The sequence below is a fragment of the Acinonyx jubatus genome, chromosome A3 (genome assembly GCF_027475565.1).
Source record: "Acinonyx jubatus isolate Ajub_Pintada_27869175 chromosome A3, VMU_Ajub_asm_v1.0, whole genome shotgun sequence".
Taxonomy (NCBI): Eukaryota; Metazoa; Chordata; class Mammalia; order Carnivora; family Felidae; genus Acinonyx; species Acinonyx jubatus.
In genome coordinates, this window is record NC_069388.1 from 62,221,972 (window position 1) to 62,240,979 (window position 19,008).

General features: G+C 37.0%; 1 protein-coding gene across 10 annotated transcripts in view; it reads left to right on the forward strand.

Moving 5' to 3' along the window:
• The window catches only part of PLEKHH2 (pleckstrin homology, MyTH4 and FERM domain containing H2), a 117,984-nt gene that overhangs the window by 71,559 nt on the left and 27,417 nt on the right, over window positions 1–19,008 (forward strand). For all 10 annotated transcript variants that reach the window (XR_008289289.1, XR_008289290.1, XR_003424851.2 and 7 more), the window contains 8 exons: window positions 690–869; window positions 4,734–4,842; window positions 5,778–5,890; window positions 10,314–10,493; window positions 12,501–12,598; window positions 14,542–14,719; window positions 15,852–16,007; window positions 17,846–17,943. Coding sequence is in view for 7 of the 10 variants with exons in the window: in XM_027072564.2 (XP_026928365.1) it covers window positions 690–869; window positions 4,734–4,842; window positions 5,778–5,890; window positions 10,314–10,493; window positions 12,501–12,598; window positions 14,542–14,719; window positions 15,852–16,007; window positions 17,846–17,943 (1,112 nt within the window). In the remaining 3 variants the exon portion in view is untranslated. The remainder of the gene's footprint in view (window positions 1–689; window positions 870–4,733; window positions 4,843–5,777; window positions 5,891–10,313; window positions 10,494–12,500; window positions 12,599–14,541; window positions 14,720–15,851; window positions 16,008–17,845; window positions 17,944–19,008) is intronic.

The following is a 19,008-nucleotide window of genomic DNA, read 5'->3' on the forward strand; positions in this document are numbered from 1 at the left end:
AGACCGTTTGTTTTCCTGGAATAAATTGTACTTAATTAAAACAAAAGTTTTAAAACAAATGTGCTAAATATTCAACACAGCAGATAGGATGGCTTTTGTCAATAAAAGTAAGTAAAATTTAATGTAAATCAGTTTTAGGAAGTTTTTCTTACTCTTAAAGTAAAATGGAAGAAATCATGGCATTGCTTCGTGATAGATTCCATATGTTAATAAATATCCTTGAAACACATTGGCTTTAAGATGGTAATTAATCACACTTCTTCGTATCAGCTGCCTAACCTTGTCACTTTTTCTATGAATAGCATTGAGACTTGGTCTACGCTTGTCCTTTTGATCCAATACCTTAATCATCACATCAGTTCTGTGGGGGGAAAGTCAAATGAATATTTTGACTGAGTTACATAATTGTTTGAGTAGGTAATGGGTCATTTCAGTGTAATGAATAATCCAAACCACCGTACAGAACTAGCTTCTTGTCTACTATTCAAACTGTTCTTTTATATTATAATTGGGTATTTTACTTGTGACCACTACTGTTGTAACAATGTGGATAACCCAATTGTCTTTGGGCATTCATTGAAAAAAAAAAAGTGTGCTTTATATAGGTAAGAATGAAAAGGACTATGAAAAATTTTAGTAGGAAAAGATCTAGAAAGTGTCTTCCTCAAAATTACTAACATTTACTTTAGTTTCCTTTAGGTCAGATCAAACTCTGGGAAGCTAAAGTTGAAGAGGTTGACAGATCCTGTGATTCAGATGAAGATTATGAAGCCAGTGGGCGAAGTCTATTATCCACACATTACACCATCGTGATCCATCCCAAAGACCAAGGTCCAACTTACCTCCTAATTGGATCCAAGCATGAAAAGGTACCTAGGGACTTACTGGTTGAATTTGAATGAAGTACACTGACGTCATTAAGATCTGGTAATGATTTTCAAATCAATTTTATGGACACAAAGAAGAGACCTTGTCAGACTTGCAGCCCTATTTGCAGAGCTTCTTCATGTCCCTGGAAATGAGCCTTGTTCAAATGTGTCATTTCTCTATCCTCTCATTAAAAGTAATCTCAATCAGGCTCTGTGCTGACAGCTTGGAGCCTGGAGCCTGCTTCAGGTTCTGTGTCTCCCTCTCAATCTGCCCCTCCCCTGCTCATGCTCTGTCTCTCTCTCTCAAAAATAAATAAACATTAAAAAAAAAAGTAAAAACAAAGTAATCTCAAGGCTGAAATTAGTACGTTTGCTTTAGTTAGATCAAAATGTGGATGTCTCAGACTGGGTATTTCAGGGTGACTCTAAAACCTCTCCCTTATATTTTTGACTCATTTTCAACAAAATTTTGGTTTAGATACAATTAAAAATGAATTATTGCATGTATTATGTGTATATGTAATAAGTAAACAGTATAAAAGTTAATATAACATAAAACAAGGGCCACCTCGATGGCTCAATAGGTTGAGCGTCTGACTCTTGGTTTCGGCTCAGGTCATGATCCCAGGGTCGTGGGATAGAGCCTCGTGTCTGGCTCTTTGCTAAGCATGCAGCCTGCTTGAGATTCTCTCTCTCTCACTCTCTCTCTCTCTCTCTCTCTCTCTGCCTCTGCTCCCTCCCCTGTTCATATAGTTAATGTTAATATAAGCATTAATATATAAAAGAGTTAATATAATAGTAAAATATTAATATAGTTAATATAATATAAAATTAAAATATAAAAATTAAAAGATAAAAGAGGCATCACAGATTAGTGGGGAGGTAATGGATCATTCAGTACATAATATGGTATGCTCATTATATATTGAGGAGATTGGCTCTTTAGAAAAACATGAGTTTAGTTTTTCATCTCATACATATAGCAAGATAGTTTCCAAATGAATTTAAAGAGATAAATGAAATTATTACTATTTTTAAAAAAATTTTTTTAATGTTTATTTTTGAGTGAGAGAGAGAGAGCATGAGAGGCAGAGGAGCAGAGAGAGAAGGAGACACAGAATCCGAAGCAGGCTCCAGGCTCTGAGCTGTCAGCACAGAGCCCGACGCGGGGCCCAAACCCACAAACTGCAAGATCATGACCTGAGCCGAAGTCAGAGGCTTAACTGACTGAGCCACCCAGGCGCCCCTGAAATTATTTTTTTAAAGGGCCTTTATCTGATATCTGAATAGAAAGTACTTTCTGAAAAAAAACAACATAAGAAATCACAATAGAAATAGTCAATAGATTTGACTACAAAAAATTGAAATACTTGTCTATATCAAATAAAATTACAAACATAACCAAAAGGATAATACAAAAAAAAAAACTTTTCATGGATGGCTACAATATCTTTAACATATAAACAGCTTTTATAAATTACTCCTTTTTTTGTTTACTTTTTTTTTTTACATTTATTTGTTTTTGAGAGACAGAGAGAAAGCACAAGTGGGGGAGGGGCAGAGAGAGAAGGAGACACAGAATCCGAAGCAGGCTCCAGGCTCCCAGCTGTCAGCACAGAGTCCAACACGGGGCTCAAAGTCACAAACCACAAGATCATGACCTGAGCCAAAGTCGGACGCCCAACCGACTGAGCCACCCAGGCACCCCTCTTAATGGACATTTAGGTTGCTTCCATATCTTGGCTATTGTGAATAATACCACAAAAAAACATGTGAGTACAGATACCTCTTTGTGCTCCTGATTTCAATTTGTTTGGATATGTACCCAGAAGTAGAAATGCTGGATCATATGGTAATTCTATTTTCAGTTTTATTTTTTACTATTTTCCCTAGTGGCTGTACCAATTTACATTCCCACTAGAAGTGGATAAATGTTTTCTCCACATCCTCACCAGCATTTGTTATCTTTTTTTAAAATTATTTTTATAAAAGCCATTCTGATGAGTGCAGGGTGATATCTTATTATGGTTTGATTTGTATTTCCTCAATGATTAGTGATGTTGAACATTTTTTCGTGTTATCTGTTGGCCATTTGTATGTCTCCTTTGGAGAAATGTCTATTCAGTTCCTTTGACCATTTTTTAATTGGGTTTTTTTCTTACTATTGAGTTATAGGATTTCCTTATATATTTTAGATATTAACCTTTTATCAGATAAATGGTTTGCAAATAATTTTCTCCCATTTCATAGGTTGTCTTTTCATTTTGTTGATTGTGTCCTTTACTGTGAAGAAGCTTTTTAGTGTAGTATAATCATACTTGTCTATTTTTGCTTTTGTTGCCTGTACCATAGATACCATATCTAAGCAATCATCACCAAGGCCAGTGCCCAGAAACTTTGTCCGTATGTTTTCTTCTAGGACTTTTGTGTTTTTGGGTCTTATGTTTAAGTCTTTATTCCATGTTGAGTTGAGTTTTGTGTTTCGTGTAGGATAAGGGACCAATTTCGCTCTGTTGCAGGTGGATATCCAGTTTTTCCAACACCATTTATTGAACAGACTGTCCTTTCCCCCATTGTGTATTCTTGGCACTCTTGCCCGAGGTCAGTTGACCATATATGCTTGGGTTTATTTCCAGACTCTCTGTTCTGTTCCATTGGCCTATATGTGTATTTTTATGCCAGTTCCATTCTGCTTTGATCACTGTAGCTTTGTAATAAACTTTGAATCAGGAAGTGTGATACCTCCAGCTTTGTTCTTCTTACTCAAAATTGCTTTGGCTATTCAGGGTCTTTTGTGGCTCCTTAGGACTGGTTTTTCTATTTCTGTAAAAAATTCCATTGGGGTTTTCATAGGAATTATACTGAATCTGGAGGTTAGGTAGTATGGACATGTTAAAAGTTTAATTCTTCTGGTCCATGAATACTGGATGTCTTTCCATTTATTTGTGTCTGCTTTAATTTCTTTCATCAGTGTTTTATAGTTTTTGGTGTACAAGTCTTTCACCTAGTTGGTTAAGTTTATTCCTAACTATTTTATTCTTTTTGATGCCATTGCAAATGAGATTTTTCCATGATTGTTAGTGTATAGAAGTGCAACTGACTTATGTGTCCTTTTGTATCCTGCAACTTTCCTGAATTCATTCATTAGTTCTAACAGTGTTTTTGTGGACTCTTTAGGGTTTTCTATGTGTCAGATCCTATCATCTACAAACAGATAATTTTACTTCTTCCTTCCCAATTTGGATGCCTTTTATTTCTTTTTCTTGCCCTATTGCTCTGGCTGGGACTTCCAGTGCTATATTGAATAAAAGTAGCAAGAGTGGGCATCCTTGCTTTGTTCCAGATCTCAGAGGAAAAGCTTTCAGTTTTTCACCATTGAGTGTGATATTAGATGTGGGTTTTTCTTGTGTGGCCTTTATTGTGTTGAGGTAAGTTCTTTCTGGATATTATTTTCTTCTTTAAATTTTCTGGATTTCCCAAGTATTTTTTATGTGTTATTCATATGTATTGAGAGTCAGATTTTAAATTTGATAGACTTTTTTGTGTTTCTTAAAAGAATATGAACTGGTTGTATTTATTCTAGTCTCTTAGCATCATATTAACTTACTTAATTTTATCATGCTTTTTGTAAGAAACATCTATAGAAAATAATAAAGTTTTAAACAATGGAAAAAGGTCCTATGTACATAATTCAAGAGAGCCTGCTTCAGAACTGTTTGGCTAAGTGGCTTTTGGCTATTATTTAAAAATAAAAAAATTATTCAGTGTCAAAGTTTTCTACTTTTATGCAAGTTGTTTTTTTTCTTTAGGTCATCAAAAATTATATCTTAGTTAACATCTCTATTATTGTGTTTTGATTTTAAGGACACTTGGCTTTATCATTTGACTGTTGCGGCAGGAAGTAACAATGTAAATGTTGGATCTGAATTTGAACAGCTGGTTTGCAAACTGCTCAATATCGAAGGAGAACCTTGTAAGTTCACAACATATAAGGCTCTATAATTTATGAAATGGACTCCTTAGCCTAATGGAGTTTTCACTTTGTGAGTTCCTGTTTCCCTGCAATCTATCCATCTTTTCATTGGCTTTGTCCTGGGCCAAGATTCTCACTGTGGTTCTTAGGCTCCAGGGACACCATCATTCCCCAATATGCCATGTCCTATAACCTTTCTACCTTTGCTCACATTATTCCTTCTGCCCGAAACTCTCCCCTTCCTTCACATTTCTCATTAACCTGATAAAATCCTACCTACCTTAGGAATTCCCCTTGTCAGCAAGCCCACTCCACATCAGCATCTGGCTCATAAAAGGTACTGAATAAATGTTAAAATTATGTCCCAATGCACTTTGCATTTAACTCTTTTATAACATTTGTTGCTTTGCATTGGGATTAATTTTTTATGGCTCAGGTGTCCTCATTGGGGGTCTAGATTCGATGCTGTGCTTTATGTAATACAGAGATCATATTTTACTTGCAGTATCTAGTATAGGAATTTAATTAATGTTGGTTTTAGGAATGTCTTTAAGTTTCTCTTTCTTTATCTTTCTGTCTCCTTCTACTCTGGCTTCTCCTCTCTGTCTCTCTCCAGCTCCTTCTCAGAATCATTTCCCTACCTAGGTCACTGATCTTCAGCAAATTTCAGCTATGTCATAGTGCCCTGGTAGACTTGTTTCACATGTTAAGAATGTTAAGACCGAATTCTTCTAGATTTACTTTATTCACAGAAACATGAAAATCCCAATGACCTGGAAACTAAAATAAAATAATGTTACCAAAGGTTTTTCACGAACTGTAAGACTTAAAGCTGTGAGCCAGGCCTGAATAAGCTAATTTCTAAAGAGCTAATTAATGGGAGGCCAAAATAAGTGATTCTTGTGTTTTCTGTTTACATTTTATCATGTATGTAGCCTCTCAGATATGGAGACACCCTACTTTGTGTCACAGCAAAGAAGGAATCATTTCCCCACTGACAACACTACCCTCTGAAGCTCTACAGACAGAAGCTATTAAATTATTTAAGGTAAAATTTTATATGGATTTCTATGTTGCTAAAATTTTAATTGGAAAAAATAAAAATAAATAATTTTGGTTGTAAGGTTTCACTCTAAAAAATTTGGGGCGCCTGGGTGGCTCAGTCGGTTGGGCGTCCGACTTCAGTTCAGGTCACGATCTCGCGGTCCGTGAGTTTGAGCCCCACATCGGGCTCTGGGCTGATGGCTCAGAGCCTGGAGCCTGCTTCCGATTCTGTGTCTCCCTCTCTCTCTGCCCCTCCCCCATTCATGTTCTGTCTCTCTCTGTCTCAAAAATAAATAAACTTAAAATAAATAAATAAATAAATAAATAAATAAATAAATAAATAATTTCAAAATGTGATCATCATCATCTCATTAAGAAAATCTTCTGAAATAAAATTAGGTGAATTGAACATGCTTTCTGAACGAGGATTTGGGACTTACTGAAATAAACTGTAAATGGTTTGGGCAGTGTGAAACAATGTCAGAAGAATCGTTTCCCCTTGAGCATCTCAAAAGGAGATATTTCTCATATCACACCTACCTCAGTGTTGGGACAGAGGAGTCAACATCCTTGTTCTCCAGTGCTATTCTCAAATTCTTACTACGCAACTTATTTTAGAAATCCCTGATCATTTGAGGGGATGCCTGGGTGGCTCAATCGGTTGAGTATCTGACTCTTGATTTTGGCTCAGGTCATGATCCCAGGGTCATGGGATTGAGCCTCACGTCCAGCTCCTCACTAAACGTGGAGCCTGCTTAAGATTCTTTCTCTCTCTCTCTCTCTCTCTCTCCCCTTCTTCCTTGCTCACTCGCTCTCTCAAAAAATAAATAAATAAACAAGCAAACAAACAAATAAAGTGTTTTAAAAAAAGAAATCCCTGATCACTTGAAATTTGCCATTCAACTGTATCACGCTTTATCCCCTCGTCACTCACTCACTTTCTGGTAACTCTTCAGATTTCATTAGGATGTCGAATAACTTCGTTATCACTTCAGTCACCAATGCCATGTTCTTAAGATCCTGACCTTCTTAATGCCAAGCTTCACCTGTAGTCACCTTCATCTTCCCATTCTCCAACCCCACCATTCCTTACAAGTACACTACTTCTAAAAGCTTCAATTCTAGCATCTCTTTCTAGAACCATAATCTCTTAGCCTATGAGCTCTCTTATTTTCTTATTCTTCAATTTTTTTTCTAAGACCTTTGTTTTGAGCCATTTATTTTCTTTGAGATCAAAAGAGGGCATGGTAACCATCACTTGGCTTTTCTTCTTTCTTTATCCAGTCTGGATGACTTTCATTAATACTCATAGTTCTTTGGGACCCATAATTCCATGCATTCTTCAGCCAAACCCCAACATAGGTCATTGCTGGTGTCCTGTCCACTTCCACATTGACCATGAGCACATGGCTAGAAAACATCAAACAACCAGGTGTGGGCTAGAGCCAATATACATCCATGGTCTTCACCCTCAGGGCTGACTCCCTCTCCTTTTGCTTATCTTTTGTCACACACAAACCCTCCAGTGCCCTACTCAATAATGTTCTTCACAACAAACTTCTATTTTATTGAGAAGATTAGAGGGCATCAGACATTATTCCTCCAAGCTCTCTCCCTGACATTTAAAAAAAAAATTAATGTTTATTTATTTTTTAGGGAGAGAGAGAGACAGAGCATGAGCAGGAGAGGGGCAGAGAGACAGGGAAACACAGAATCCCAAGTAGGCTCCAGGCTCTGAGCTGTCAGCACAGAGCCCAATGCAGGGGTCACATTCCCAGACCATGAGATCATGACCTGAGCCGAAGTTGGATGCTTAACCGATTGAGCCATGCAGGTGCCCCCCGACAAACATTCTTTAATTTATTTTCTCCTCCTTTCCTCCAATCTCAGAATCTCATGCACCTTCGTGGATTCTGGTCTTGATTCCATATCAGGACCTCGGTATTTCATTTCGCCCTAGTTTCTTAAGGTCTCAATTTTTGTCTTTCTTTTTTGGCTTCTTCTTGCCTACATTCCTCCCATCTCAAAAAAAAATATTAATTTGGGGGATATGATATGATATGGTGGTTACGGGAAAGAAACCTTTATCAACTGGAGATCCATACTGAAGTATTTTTTTTTAAGTTTATTTATTTATTTTGAGAGAGAGAGAGAATGAGCAGGGGAGGGGCAGAAGAGACTGAGAGAGAGAGAATCTCAAGCAGGCTCTGTGCTGCCAGCCCAGAACCTGACATGAGGCTTGAACTCACAAACCCATGCTGCTGTAAACATTGGCCCCTTTGAAACAGCATGCCAGTATCTCTTGGATAAATACCTAGTAGTGCACTTGCTGGGTCATACGGTAGTTCTATTTTTAATTTTATGAGGAACCTCCATACTGTTTTCCAGAGTGGCTGCACCAGTTTGCATTCCCACCAGCATTGCAAAAGGGATCCTCTTTCTCTGCATCCTTGCCAATATCTGTTGCCTGAGTTGTTAATGTTAGCCATTCAGGCAGGTGTAAGGTGGTATCTCATTGTGGTTTTGATTTGTATCTCCCTGATGATGAGTGATGTTGAGCATTTTTTCATGTGTTATTGGCCATCTGGATGTCTTCTTTTGAAAAGTGTCTATTCGTGTCCTTTGCCCATTTCTTCACTGGATTATTTGCTTTTTGGGTGTGGAGTTTGAGTTCTTTATAGATTTTGGATACTAACCCTTTATCTGATATGTTGTTTGCAAATATCTTTTCCCATTCTGTCGGTTGCCTTTTAGTTTTGCCGATTGTTTTCTTCACTGTGCAGAAGCTTTTTATTTTGATGAAGTCCCAATAGTTCATTTTTGCTTTTGTTTCCCTTGCCTGTAAAGATGTGTTGAGTAAGAAGTGTCTGCGGCCAAGATCAAATAGGCTTTTGCCTGCTTTCTCCTCGAGGATTTTGATGGCTTCCTGTCTTACATTTAGGTCTTTCATCCATTTTGAGTTTATTTTTGTGTATGGTGTAAGAAAGTGGTCGAGGTTCAGTCTTCTGTGTGTTGCTGTTATTCAGCAAAGTATTGGAAGTCTTCGCCTCTGCAATCAGACAACAGAAAAAAATAAAAGGCATCCAAATCAGCCAGGAGGAGGTCAAACTTTCACTCTTTGCAGATGACATGATACTCTATATGGAAAACCCTAAAGATTACACCAAAAAACTGCTAGAACTGATTCATGAATTCAGCAAAGTTGCAGGATATAAAATTAATGCACAGAAATCGGTTGCATTCCTGTACACCAACAATGAAGCAACAGAAAGAGAAATCAAGGAAACGATCCCATTTACAGTTGCACCAAAAACCATAAAATACCTAGGAATAAATCTAACCAAAGAGGTGAAAAATCTATACACTGAAAACTATAGAAAGCTTATGAAAGAAATTGAAGGCACAAAAAAATGGAAAAAGATTCCATGCTCCTGTATAGGAAGAAGAAATATTGTTAAAATGTCAATACTACCTAAAGCAATCTACATATTCAATGCAATCCCTATCAAAATAACACCAACATGCTTCACAGAGCTAGAACAAATAATCCTAAAATTTGTATGGAACCAGAAAAGACCCCGAATAGCCAAAGCAATCTGGAAAAAGAAAACCAAAGCAGGAAGCATCACAATCTCGGACTTCAAGCTATACTACAAAGCTGTAATCATCAAGACAGTATGGTTACTGGCACAAGAACAGACACTCAGATTAATGGAACAGAACAGAGAACCCAGAAGTGGACCCACAAATGTATGGCCAACTAATCTTTGACAAAGCAAGGAAGAATATCCAATGGAATAAAGACAGTCTCTTCAGCACGTGGTGCTGGGAAAACTGGACAGCGACATGTTCTGTATACTTTTTAAATGAATGCATATTCTGCTCTTGGGTGGAATTTTCTATACATGTCAATTAGGTCAAGTTGGTTAATAGTGTTGTTCAAGTTTTCTAAATCTTTAATGATTTTCTGTCCACTTGTTCTCTCAATTATTAAGAAAGGGATATTGAAATCTCCAGCTCTTATTGTGGATTCACCCATTTCCCTTTGCAATCCTATCAGGTTTTGCTCCATAAATGTGGAAGCTGTGTTATTAAGTATGTAAATGTTCAGGACTGTTATGTCCTCTAGCAGAACTGACCCCATTATCATTATAAAATGACCCTCTTTATCTCTGGCAGAATTCCTTGCTCTGAATTTTACTTTGCCCGATTTGTTTTTGTTTTTTGTTTGTTTGTTTTTTGCTTTTTTTTTTTACATTGATATTAATGTAGCCACTCCAGATTTCTTTGGTTAGTGTTATCATAATATATCTTATTCCATTCTTTTAAAGAAAAACTGTTGCTATGAAGAGAATTGACATAATTCATGCAGAATAAATCTAATCATTTCTCACCTTGAATATGTCTTTTTTTGTTGTTTAATTCAGACATGCCAGCTCTTTATAAATGCAGCAGTTGACTCCCCTGCGATTGATTACCATATATCTCTAGCCCAGAGTGCTTTGCAAATCTGTCTGACACATCCTGAGCTACAGAATGAAATTTGCTGTCAGCTCATTAAACAGACAAGACGGAGACAGCCACAGAATCAACCAGGACCGCTGCAGGTATATATTGATACATATACATGCAATTCATGTTGTTTTCCTCACTGTAAGAATGATACATATTCAATATAGACATTTCAAAAATACAAAAAGTATGAAAAGGAAAAGTAGCTATTAATATTTTGATATGTATTCTTTCAGGTTACTTATGTATTTATATGTTCCTATATAAATAAAGCTGTATGTGAGTATATTTATGCACACTCAGTTTTTCACATTACTAAAGTTGTAGTGTGCATACTACTTTTGTAAAATTGTAGACTGTAATCATTTACCCTATATCCTTCAACATTCTTCAAAAACATTAATGGTGTATTGATATCAATTGCTACACATTTAGGGTTTTCCGGTCATTTTTCTTATAACAAATTCCCCTATAGTAGACAACTTTGAACCTAAACCCTGTGTACAAGTCCACCAAATTTCTTTGAATCCATTTCTAGAATTTCCATATATCTTGAACAATGTTCAGTGTAATACTCCTTTAAATTCTTCCCAGGTAAAGAGTGGTATTTCATTATTGATTTAGGATACGTTTCTTTAACTATTAGTGCAGCTGAGTATATTTTCAGGTGGCTTTTGGTCACTGAAGTTTGCTCTTCCATGAATGCCTGTTTTAATCTTTGCTTATTAACCCCCTATTAACTGCAGGATGAAACAGAAATTTCTTACCCTCGCAAATAGTACTCTCAGGGGATCTAGGTTTAATGGGACTTGAAGCTTATCCAGTTTAAGCTTATACTATTACTAATGTGTTATTTTGTTTTTAATGTTACTTTCACACGTTTTAAAAGAACATAGGATCATGTAAACACACTCCATAGGGCCCTTTCCCAGGCCTTGGAGGGCCCATGCACGAGCGAGGTTGGAAGTTTAAGCTTCATTTGCATTGAGGGCCCTTCATAACCTAGCTCCTCTTTCTCCACTTCACTTTGTGCATCCTGCAACCAGCATACACTGAAAGGATAAACGCACCCCATTCTTCAGACACACTGTGCCTTTACATATCCTTCACCTTGAACCTGCCATTTTTACTGTTACCTGCATCCCCCTTCTCTCTTCCCACCCTGTAGACTTTACAGTCAGCCCAGGCAACATCTCTTCTGTGAATTCTTCCCTGACTCCCTCAGTAAATAGTCATTCCCTCCATTGGTTATACTTAAAAAATTATGACATGGTATTAACCATGTTACATTGTAAATTATTGTAAAATACATAACTCTTCTCCTAGACTGTAGGTAACTCAAGAGGACAGTACCTTTTTCCCCTTCTTTTTCATATAACATTCATAAAATGATTGAAAATATACTTAATCAAAAATAATAAAGGAGAAAAGAGAGTACAGGACAGAACAAAAGAAGAAACTAAATACAATCCTATTATAAAAAGATAATCTCTGCTAATATTTTATACTTGCCGCATATATATATATATGTATATATATGGCCATATATATATATATATATACATATATATATATATACACACATACACACACACATTTTTATATATATGGCCATATATATATATATGTATATATATATTTATATATATACATATATAAATATATATGCATGTATGTGTGAGTAGATTGGTTGTGGTTTGGGGTATATGATTTTTTACTATTTTTCAGTCTGTCTTTCCTCATAGCCAGTACTGTATTTCAATGAATGAGTAAATACATAAATGAACAAAAAAGGAACGATGTCCCTAATCTTTGAGCATGATGTCAAAAAAGACTACCCTATCTACATGGCCTTTGGTACCTTAGTTGTGGACAATAGCATATATGACTTAGATGGATTATGGAATGTGGAGGAGGTTTTATGTTTTTATATATTATAAATGCTCTAAGCAGATAATGTTGATGTGGAAGAAGCAAAAACATTTGGGGGCCAAGAAAGACTATCATCATCCCTTTCTTCATAATCTGTCAGTTACACTGATTCTCACGTGGATCTCTGACTGCCAGATGGTGTCTAACCTATGGTGCTTCTCTTTGCCCAGGGCTGGCAGCTCTTGGCTCTCTGTGTTGGGCTCTTCCTTCCCCATCATCCTTTCCTGTGGCTCCTCAGGCTCCACCTAAAGAGGAATGCAGATTCCAGGTGTGCAGAAAACTAGCCAGCTGAACCGTTTGTGTGGTCTCTGAAAGTCTGCAATAAGTCCTAAGTATTTAGTAACCTGTCAGGTATATTTGTGGAAGAAACGTGTGAAACAAAAGTGGGTACAGGAAGCCCTTGGTTACCGTTTATATGAGGCTTGGAAAATATTTCCTTTGTTATGTTAAATCTCTTACAGGAGATTGCAATAAGAGCTTGAAAAACTGACCAAGAATATTTTTTTTAATTTTATTTTTTTAATTTACATCCACATCAGCATATAGTGCAAAAATGATTTCAGGAGTATGACAAAGAATATTTTTAAGTGAAAAGTCTATGTACTTTTCAGGGATGAATGACTTAGCATTAGTGGGTGCTCATTCAATAAAAGCAAGTGTTTTGTTTCCTTCATTTTCCCTGTGGCTACTTTTCTCTACATTGAATTCTTTTTTTTTTTTTTTTTAAATGCTTATTTACTTTTGAGAGAGAGACAGAATGCAAGTTGGGGAGGGGCAGAGAGCAGGGAGACAGAATCTGAAGCAGGCTCTAGGCTCTGAACTGTCAGCACAGAGCCTGATGTGGGGCTCAAACTCATGAACTGTGAGATCATGACCTGAGCTGAAATAGGACGCTGAAGCCACTGAGCCACCCAGGCACCCCATCTCTACTTGAATTCTTTTATGTAGGAAAACTTCCCTGATGGTTTTCCTTCCTCTTATGCTTGTGTGTATTTGAATTACTTCAGAATTTTTACTCCCTTTGAAAAGACATCTAAAATCCAACTGTCAGAATAGCTTTCTTACAGTGAGACCCAGGGCACCCAGCCAAGGCTTATCAGGATCATTTTGTGCAACAAGTTCACGTTAGGTGCTTAAATAGACTCTGGGTCTAAAACAGACCAACACAATGAGACAAAACAACTTGGAAATAGTGGGAAAGTATTCCCCAATTCAGATTATATTTTGGAGACTGTGATCAAAGTTGTGTGACTTTCTTTATTTGTTTGTTTGTTTATTTATTTTCATTTATTGAGTTTGTTTTTAAGTAATCTCTACACCCAACATGGGGCTTGAACTCAAGACCCCAAGATGCAGAGTCCCATTCTCTCCCAGCTGAGCCAGGCAGGCGCCCCAACATCATGTGATTTTAGTTGCAGTCACTGAAGAGCCCCTAGACAAAGGGTGGCATTTTACAGATTTTATTTTTACGTAATGTCTATGCCAAACCTGGGGCTCAAAGTCACAACTCTGAGATCAAGAGACACACACTCTACCAACTGAGCCAGCCAAGCGCCCCTAAAGGGTGACATTTTAAACTCTGCCTAGAAGGCACTTCACAACACAAATATATTTGGAGGTATTATCAGTCTGCTTTCATAAAAATTGAATGTAACAAATGAGGGCAAATAAGATCTCTATCCAGCTTTTGTATTTATTTACTCCAGAGGTTTAGTTTAATGCTTAAAATTTTTTACGAAGTGCATGTTTTATAGGGTAAAGAAAGAAAATACATCTATTTGTTTTTTTGGAGATATTTTTCCTACCTTGTTTAGCAGTCAAGCACTAACCTCAAAGGAGAACTCTGCTACATCATGTTTTTCCTGAGTTATCCTATACTATTTTTATACAATTATTTCCTTTGTGTTTGTTAATGCAATTACTGTATTTTGACTGTATAATGACTGGTAACTTTAAATTCATTTTGTGATGATAATAATACAATAAAGAGGGAAAATGCTTTGTGGGGAAGTTAGATTCAGTCAGTTGCAAAAGTGAAGAAACTAGAATTTGAGAAAAGTTGTAACACTTTAACAACTCAACTTTAACAACTTTTATCAAAAAGAAAAATTATTGTCAAAATTAGCATAATACATTGTAATGTACACGTACCTAATGTATTAGGGTGTCTTAAATTTATTCCTAGGCTTTATCTTAAGTTGTATATTATAGGACAGAATTTGGAAAATATGCCATTTACTGCCAACGGTGCGTAGAAAGAACACAACAAAATGGAGACAGAGAAGCAAGACCCTCAAGGATGGAAATCCTTTCAACCCTTCTTCGAAACCCTTATCATCATTCTTTGCCCTTCAGTATCCCCGTGCACTTCATGAATGGGATCTATCAGGTGGGTTACACTTTCTGGCTGATGAAAGCATGCTTGCTTAACCTTGAATCGTGCGTGTGTCCTCTGTGGAACAGAGAAGTGAGACTGCCTACCTTCCTTTGTCAGCAGCTGGCAGTGACCGTAAATGTGCAAATATGTTACGTCTTCTATCAGAACAGCTGAGTTTTGAAACCATTGTGCTAAGAAGGATTCAAACTGCAATCCACATTGAGCCAAATAAGGGAGGAATTTTACTGCCCTTACAACTCTCATGGAAAAAATCAAAAATACTTTGGTTGATGCCTTTCCCAACCAGTGTACTTGCTAGGTGAGAAAATAATTACTGACAGTGGGTGTGTACAAGTTTAGTCTTTTTGAAGTCTCCAAATCTCAGGAATTATGTGGGAAAACTCCTCCAGGCCCTTCGAGCTCTCAGATATAGATGTTCGCTTATTACCTGAAGCAAACATGTTCCAAAGCTGGCAATTAGTCTTTGTAGCCAGAGTTTCTTTTTTATCACAGAATTCAGATAAGTAACTGCATATTAAAGGAACAGACATTATTTATTTTTCTGTATTTATTCATTTTTAATTGAAGTGCAGTTTGCACACAATGTTAATTACTTTCAGGTGTACAATATGGTGATTCGACATTTATATACATTACTAAATGATCACAAAGATAAGTCTAGTTACCATCTGTCAGCATACAAAGTTATCACAAGGATATTGACTATATTCCCTATGCTCTACTTACATCCCTGTGACTGTTTAAGCGCATTTCTTGTGCAATTTTTTTCATTTGCTTAAATATTTCATATCGTACTGTAGTTCTTGGTTTGCTTTTAACGGGTAGGCATGATATCTCTGCAAGATGTTTATAGCTGTCAAATGATCTTTGTATTTTGAATTCATGTCTGTTGGCTAAAGCCAAGATTTCTGAATTCTTACAGCAAGCTAGCAATTAAGATGACATTAATTTTCTCCAGTGGAGCTGTGGCGTGGGGGGGAGTTTAAGCATCTAGATAAATATACGTTATCATTAATCATGCATCAAATATAGCCTGTTTCTCCCTTAAGTCCTTTTTGAAAGTTAAGTTTGAAATGTACATAGTTGCTTTTATTAAGAGAACAATGTTGTTATTTCTGCTTAGGTAGTTGGATTTGATGCGTCCACCACAGTGGAAGAGTTTTTGAATACTTTGAACCAGGATACAGGCATGAGAAAGCCAACACAGTCTGGCTTTGCATTATTCACAGACGATCCTTCTGGCAGGGATTTAGAGCATTGTCTTCAAGGAAACGTTAAGGTAAAGCCGACTCCTTTTAAGAAGGCAGACCCCACCAACAGCAAAGAAGCTACTTTTTGCTATTTGCAAAAGGCTTATTAGGTCAAGAGTTTTCAAAAATTCTAAGTAATCTAATCTTCCCAATAAAAAAGGGTTGCGGGACTTTGTTGAAGTCGTAGAATTCTTGACACAATCTGCACACACACATATTCCATGTTAAGATAGGGGAAGGATTAGTTAAAGGAACAATGCCCCAACTAGTAGGGTAATAAGAGTGGACGTATGGAAGCTCTAATAAAATAGCTTTTTATTGTACTCATTCACAAGACAATACTTCTTTCCGCTGTTGGAGGAGCTGGGCTAGTCCCCGTTCACAGTGAACTTATGATTTGCTTCGGGAGGAGCAGCCTTATACACTGATAACCTTAAACTAGAATTGAAAGTGATAAATGTTTTAAGAGTGCTGTGAATATTCCACAGATGGAGAGATTAAGTTCAGCATGAGAAAATAAGGAAGAGTTGAACTGGACTTTGAAGGATGGGTAGAAAATGGACCTATGGAGATAAAGAAGGAATTCCAAACATAAGGGAAATCACGAACGAAGATGGAAAATTGGAAGACTTTTAAAAACTCTTTCCTAGGTCATAGTAAAATAACACTAACAAAGTTTCCAGGTAGCAATGGCAACAGTTAGAAATAGAGAATATGGAACCATAAGGAACCTGATCGGAATTAGCCCACTTATTTTGCAAACAAGGAAGCTGAACCCCAAGAGCAAAAAATGATTTACCCCAAATCACACAGCTAGAACTGGGTCTGGACCCTTTCCCTACTTGATAGGGTCCTTGATTGCTCTCGGGAGTAAGTGCCTTGTTACGGGGCAAAGGTGTCCCTATGATTCAAAGATGAAAGAATTGGGGCAGAATAGGAGAAGAAACAGACTCATAAGCAGTAGCTGCCATAAGTTTAGAGGACATGAAATGTCAGTTCTTTCGTCAAACTATCAAAGCCCAGCTTCACTTGCAGGTCAACCTGTTGGGGCTTGAAGGGGTTCCACCGAATACTGTTGAAGTTCATACTTAGCTCATTAGGAATGTTGGTTGGTAGGTGTGCTACCATCCCCCACCCCTACACCCCTGCCTGTGTGGCTACATATTGAGAAATCTAGATAAGTGAATGTCTTTTTCTCCTCAGCTCCAGCTATGCCCTATTTAGTTCAGCAAATTCAAATGTAAATTTTGAGACACACATTCCTAGAGCACTGTTGTTAATAATTAGTCAAGAAGATAAACTAGCATTTTTGGTTGACTTGAGCTGAGTAAACGTTAGGGGCTTTGCTGAATAACTGCTTGTCACATGGTCGTGAAAACTTTTATTTATAATTCTCTAAATGACCTGTTGAAAAACAAGCAAACGTTTATTTGGCTCCTGAAGAATTTTTATTCTTTCCCAATCAAAGAATCTTAAGACTATATTTCAAGTGTCTTTGAGATAACTTCAGTTATTCCAGTCTTCATAAACTCAGAAGGTGGAAAAGTTGCTTCTTCCGTGACTAAATTATGAAGTAATTCCTGGAATCTTCTTGTTTCTCATGTAGTCTTTCGTTAAGATTCCTTTTTGGGTAAGAAATTCATGGCTACAGTCCAGAGTTAATGGGTGTCCAAAAGGATAAGTGGACCAAAGAGCAATTTATAATTAAATCTAAAACCAAGGGTACACCGGAGCTTAAAACAAATGGCTTCAGTCCATTTGGTTTGATCATATTAATTGGAAATTTTTCAGTTTGCAGACATGCTTGTCTTCCAAAAGTGCTGATTTAAAAATTGCTATAAATCTCCAATTTCCACTTCCCTTCTAGATTTGTGACATTATTTCTAAGTGGGAACAGGCTTCCAAAGAACAGCAGCCTGGGAAATGGGAAGGTACGAGAACTGTTCGTCTAACTTACAAAAACAGGTGTGTAATGCCGTATCCAAACACCAAAATATGTGTGTACTGTTACGCTCATATCATGCGCCTATGGCTTTCTATTGAATAGCCTTGCAAGTTACAGTATTTGTTTGTGTGTTCGTTTTTCTGTAAAAGGAAACTCTACTTCTCTAAGAAGAAACTGTCACATAAGATTTTGTTTCTAGCTCTAGTCTCTTCATGTCATGGATGGCTGTATTTTATAAAAATATGCATGTGGACAAAGATTAGAAAAAAACTATAAGAAAGAATAGCTTCTCTCTTAGGGTGGTCGGTACAAGGGTGAATTTTTTTCACTTTCAAAAATTTCTTTAACGTCACAATCTTTTCATAAAGACTAAATACTCAAATATCCTACTGGAGATCTGCAGTAAGAAGAAATAGTTCTGAGACGCTTGGCTGGCTCAGTTAGGAGAGCATGCGAGTCTTGATCTCAAGGTCATGAGTTCAGGTCTCATGTAGGGTATAGAGATTATTTAAATAATAAAACTTAAAAGAATTTTTTTAAAAGAAGAAATGTTTCTGTTCACTCAAGTCTTTTAAGAAGTCACATACTCACATTCTCATTCTTTCAGATTCCCTCTTTTTCCCTCTGTAATTTTTGAGCTTCACCTGTAAGCCAGGCACTCAGCTAGATGCTCTGAATAAAGTGGTAACAGAAGCAGACATAAACACAGTCCCTGATCTTTTGAATTTATAGTCTAGTTAATCATACAATAACTCTAAGGAACACATAATTACGCACTAAGTTCTCTGAAAGAAAAGAATGTGGTCCTGTAAGAGCACACAGGAAGAGACCTGACCTAGACTGGAGGCATCGGGAGACTTCTTTGAGGAAATGATGTTTATGCCAGGGTCGGAAGGGGGCTGGAAGTGGCAGCATAGAAATGAATAGAAAAGGATGTTCCAAAGCCTGTAGAGGGAAAGCTGCTTGGAGGGTTTCAGGAACTGGGGAAAAGCCAGTGGGCCTAGAGCACATATCTTCCCAACAGATACAGTTTTTTTGTAAGTTTATTTATTTGTTTTGAAAGAGAGCTAGCAGGGGAGGAGCAG